At 38.0% G+C, this 5,373-nt stretch overlaps 1 protein-coding gene across 2 annotated transcripts; it reads right to left on the reverse strand.

The window, feature by feature from the left end:
* Nucleotides 1–53: 53 nt before the first annotated feature.
* LOC110459306 lies at nt 54–1,708 on the reverse strand. 2 transcript variants are annotated; one of them, XM_021511493.1, is made up of 2 exons: nt 607–1,708; nt 54–402 (listed from the first exon to the last, which is right to left on the reverse strand). In XM_021511493.1, exons 1-2 carry the CDS (start codon nt 1,521–1,523, stop codon nt 138–140), a joined length of 1,182 nt encoding a protein of 393 aa, XP_021367168.1. In that variant the 5' UTR covers nt 1,524–1,708; the 3' UTR covers nt 54–137. The 2 variants fall into 2 exon arrangements, with proteins under 2 accessions (XP_021367168.1, XP_021367169.1); XM_021511494.1 differs by having other exon boundaries at nt 54–398; nt 603–1,708.
* Nucleotides 1,709–5,373: the final 3,665 nt, after the last annotated feature.

Consider the following 5,373-nt stretch of genomic DNA (forward strand, 5'->3'; position numbering starts at 1 on the left):
TCATTCAAATTCATTTATTGACTTTGAGCTTTACAGCTCATCAGTATGTACACAATACATATAAATACAGTGGCAGACACTGCAAAAACGCAGTGGAGAATGGACAAAAAATGCATGTAGTAACATATATTTTAACATTATATCATGCTATTCCTCAACTGGGTGGCATCATATATATATTTACTTAACATAGTTAATTCTTTAACGTTCGTTGTGCTTAATAATTGAATCAGCTTGAAAACAGATGGTTTTTTCCAGTAGTACAATTTTATACGTCTTTCTCTTAAAACTTGATAAAATGGACAAATGAACAAAAAATGGTATTCGTCTTCAATATCTTCAGAGTTACAAATTCTGCATATACGTTCATTTCTTACAATGTTTCGATATCTCCCAGTTTCAATATACAGCGTATGCGCTGATAAACGTAACCTAGTTAGAGCAATTCTATTTCGCTTTGGAATATATTTACATAAATATTGTTGTAATGTTAAATTATCAACTAAATGTCTATACAAAAAACATTTCGAGGAATTCTCTAATAATTCAAACAATTCTTGCCGTGCGTTATCAAAGATTCTCTGTTTAATAATTGGCAGGGCTTCAGACGAGTTCACATTATTTTGATTCAGCCACACTTCGCCAAGACCGAGTGAAAAAAGTTTGTCTTTCACAAAAGTTACCCAATTAAAAACAGTATTTCGCTTTGGCATATACATGAGTTCATCATAGGCAGTTTTAAGAACACAGTTCTTAGTATTTAAAAGCTTGAACCAGTACTTAATTAAATTATAGTGTCTGGTATGTACAATCGGAAATCTACCCAATTCAAAATAGATCATTACATTACATGTTGACTTCTTAACACATAATATCCTTTTGCAAAATTCCAGGTGAACTTTCTCAATATCTATGCCTTTGCACGAGCCCCATACCTCAGATGCGTAACACAGTATACTGGTAACATATGTGTCAAAAAGTTTAATCAAAGTATGGCAGTTTAAATTCATATTTTTACATTTTGTATATAAGGCAAATACTGACTTTCGACCTTGCCCGGATAATTGCTTTTGTACAATATTAAATTTATTGTTCCATTTAAAATCAATACCTAGATAAGTAAACTGTTCAACGACTTCTATTTTTTTTCTATCGAAGAACCATTCCTCGTTATTTCGTAAGCGGCCTCCATTTCTAAAGACAACAATCTTAGTTTTTGCCGTATTAACGGTCAATTTCCATGAGTTCGCATATATAGACAAACTATTTAACATATTCTGTAGCTCATTGGCTGATTCTGCAAGTAGCACCAAATCATCCGCATACATTAATAAAAAGAGACTGAGTTCTCCAAAATCATACGGTTTAACACCGTTAGCAATAAAGTCATTTTCAAAGTCATTTACATACATTGAAAACATAATTGGGGATAAAATTTCCCCTTGGGCGAGACCCATGTTGTTTGCAAAAAAATCGGAACATCTTCCCTTAGATGAGACACATGTCTTAACTTTTTTATACATGGCTTTCAAAATTGATAACAGCCTTCCTCGAACTCCTAATTTTGACAATTTATACCACAATTTACAACGATCGACGGAGTCGAACGCTTTCTTATAGTCAACAAAACAACAATATAAACGTTTACTATCATTTAGAGATTTTGTAATAATGGCATGAAGCGCGAAAATGGCGTCAACCGTACTTGTTCCAGGAAGAAAACCAAACTGTGCATCTGTGATAATGTCATTCGACTCCGACCAGTCTACTAGTCTTTTATTCAGTACAGATGTAAAAAGTTTCGCCATACAGCTCAGGAGACTTATTCCACGATAATTATTAGGATCGTTTTTATCACCTTTTTTAAACACCGGGACCATCACCGCTTTAGACCATTCTTCAGGGAAACATCCAGAGTTAAATACATTATTAAAAATAGTATGTAAGGCTTGTAGTAAAATGTCACGAGCTTCAATAAAATATTCGTTTAGTAACCTATCTAAACCATGCGCTTTTTTCTCGTTTTAGACGCTTGATAGCACATTTAATTTCGTCTGTAGATATACTACGGTCAAGTTCATCAAACACAGTGTTCCTATCAACATTTCCTTCTAGGTAATCATTATCCGGCGGGTCGAGATTCGTGGCTACCTCCTTGAAGTGATTAAAAAATTCATCCAACGACACATTTGAAACAGTGGATTTTGTACTTGAGAATTTTTTATAAAAATAACGTGGATTGGTTTTCTGTAAGTGTTCCATCATATCTCCCTCGACCTTCCTATATTGCCTTTTACATGCGGCTTCAGAACGTTTGTATTCCCGTTTCCTTCGTATTAAAAGATCATGGGTTTCATCACATTTATTTCTGTTAAAATTATTCAATGCAGTCAGGTATTCTCCCCTCAAAGCACGCAACTGCCTGTCGAACCAGGGCTTATTATCTTGTCGAACTCGTGCACGTGGAATGGATTCGTCTGGTGACCTTGTCGCGCTGTCACGTGATGCCCCGCGTGACCTCGTAATAAACGGTGATAGTATTTGTAAGAGTTCATGCGTGAATTTGTAAACACTGGAATTTATGGCCTCTTGTGTTGTCTCCCCGTCAATAGTTGCAACCTGATTAATCTTGTCTATATTTTCCCTGATTGCAACTAAGCATTGTTCTTTATATTGTTCATTCCATTCATATGTTGATCTACTTACACCAGTTGACTTGACTGTGATAGGCGCGTCCCGCGATATCCTCACTCGTAAGTTCAACGTGTAGGGGGGCGTGGTCAGAATATTCAGTGAAGTTACATACAATGAAAGTTTTAATATGCGGGAAANCCGTATTAAAAGATCATGAGTTTCATCACATTTATTTCTGTTAAAATTATTCAATGCAGTCAGGTATTCTCCCCTCAAAGCACGCAACTGCCTGTCGAACCAGGGCTTATTATCTTGTCGAACTCGTGCACGTGGAATGGATTCGGCTGGTGACCTTGTCGCGCTGTCACGTGATGCCCCGCGTGACCTCGTAATAAACGGTGATAGTATTTGTAAGAGTTCATGCGTGAATTTGTAAACACTGGAATTTATGGCCTCTTGTGTTGTCTCCCCGTCAATAGTTGCAACCTGATTAATCTTGTCTATATTTTCCCTGATTGCAACTAAGCATTGTTCTTTATATTGTTCATTCCATTTATATGTTGGTCTACTTACACCAGTTGACTCGACTGTGATGGGCGCGTCCCGCGATACCCTCACTCGTAGTTCAACGTGTAGGGGGGCGTGGTCAGAATATTCAGTGAAGTTACATACAATGAAAGTTTTAATATGCGGGAAAAGTACAGGATTCGCTATAAGATAATCAATTGTGCTCATGCCATTTGTACCATTGAATGTAAAATCATTTGAAAACTTTTCTGGGTCTCTGCCATTCAGTATCCTCAGTCCTGTAGCTTTACACAAATTCAATAGTCTTGTACCATATTCATTGCGGACATTGTCTGGGTTAATACGTTTATCCATACTAACATCATTTTCATAATTGAAAAAGTTACGTACATTTTGTTGCAAATTTTTAACCAAATCATCGTTTTCAATAAAATCATCATCGTTTCGAGTTCTACTATTAAAATCTCCAATCAAAATGACCTCACCTAAGTTTGAGTACTCGGCTATAGAGGTTTCAATTTCAAAAAATAAATCACAATTATATTGTGCATAATAATTTGATCTACTGGGCGGGATATAAACTCCTGCCATAAAAACATCTTTACTATGTTCAAACATTACTTTGTCTAATCTTAACCATACAACTGAATCATACAAAGTTTTAACAATTGTAATATACTCTTTATATTTTTCTCGTATTAAAACAACGATACCACCCCCTTGTGTATGGTTTGACAATGTTCTTGGTATACACATAGAATAGAAGCCATTAATATCTAAGTTATAATCATTCGGTATCCAACATTCAGTTAGAACAATGATATCATATGTTGAAATATAGTTTGTAAATACTGGATCAGTTATTTTTGTACCTAGACCTCCATTGACATTCCACGATATTGTCCGTAGTTGACCATTCTCTGCGTGGTCCTATTTACTGTCACCTGTAGTACGTTTGCCCGGCCCTTTGGGAGGTGCTGCTGCTGATGATGGTGACCCGTGCCCCGTGTACAACTCCCCATCTATATACAGCTTGTCCCTCACCAGGACCGCTCGCTTGTTGTCGGCACGCGCCTTCTTACACACAGGCCACAACTTTCTCCTGGACTCCTGGACACACTTGGGGAACTGTTCGTTGATATAAATAGCACTTCCTTTCAGATATTTAGAGCTTTTCCTAACCACCTCGCGTTGCGCGAATGATTGAAATTTCACTTTAATTGGACGGATTCTCTCGGAAGATTTAGGACCCATACGTTGTGCTTCAATCAGAAATAACTCCTCACGAATTTGTAATTTATCGCGACATATATTGGTTACTCGTTTCACACAGTCTTCAACCCTTCGTTGACCGCTGTCCCTGTTCATCGCCCCGCTCCCTGTTACATGTACGTCCGCCTGACTGCTCTCCTCCATCTTGTTATCGTCCTCGTCGTTGAGCGCCCCCTCGGGTACCCCGAAGAAAATCAGAGTGTCCTTGAAGGCTCTCGATTCTATATCAACCACTGTGTCCGACAAGTTGTGATATCGTTCGATAGTCGAATCCAAAACCTTCTTCAACTTTTCAACATCCTTACCGACGTCATTCCCTCCTTTTCTGTTATCCTCGTATTTTTTACTTATGAACTGTTGCCTTTTTTCAACTTCGGTCACCCTATCATTGAGATTTTTAACATCCTTTTTAACGTCGACGAGTGACTTTTCAATGACATCCAATTTACTTAATTTGTCTTTCATCTCGTCTACTTTAAGAATTAGTGCCTGGGCCCAGCTAGGGGTAGCTTCTATATATGCATGCATGGTGGGGTTAACGTTGGGTGGTCCGTGCACGGGGTACACCATAGTCGGGGACTGAAGGTTATGATAATTCATATTCATAAATTGAGGCGGACTAGCAGCATTGAAAAACTGTGGTGGTTGTGGACTAGGGGCTGGGTAGAATTGTTGCTCGCTCATGCTAACCTGGCCCGAGTACGAGCTCGAAAAACACGTAACACTGTCGTGACTTAGCACACTGTTCAATGACTGACCTTGATTTCCTTTGTTGTTACTTTCTTTCTTCTTTTCAGCTTTTGCTTTCTTTTTGGGTGGCATTTAACTTCCAGTGATGATAGACAACATCATTAACTTCATCAAAAACTACTTTTCAGCTTCGGTAGAAAGTTTTAGACACATGTACAGGCTCGCTACACGCGGAGCCTACGTCGCGCA

This window comes from Mizuhopecten yessoensis, unplaced genomic scaffold (assembly GCF_002113885.1).
Source record: "Mizuhopecten yessoensis strain PY_sf001 unplaced genomic scaffold, ASM211388v2 scaffold10021, whole genome shotgun sequence".
NCBI classification, from domain to species: Eukaryota; Metazoa; Mollusca; class Bivalvia; order Pectinida; family Pectinidae; genus Mizuhopecten; species Mizuhopecten yessoensis.

Bases quoted from the DNA above. Each gene is read 5' to 3' on its own strand.
- LOC110459306 (XM_021511493.1), bottom strand. From the start codon at position 1,523: ATGTATAAAAAAGTTAAGACATGTGTCTCATCTAAGGGAAGATGTTCC. The intron at 403-606 runs TGAAGCCCTGCC...TACGCTGTATAT, and splicing joins CAAAATAATGTGAACTCGTC to TGAAACTGGGAGATATCGAA.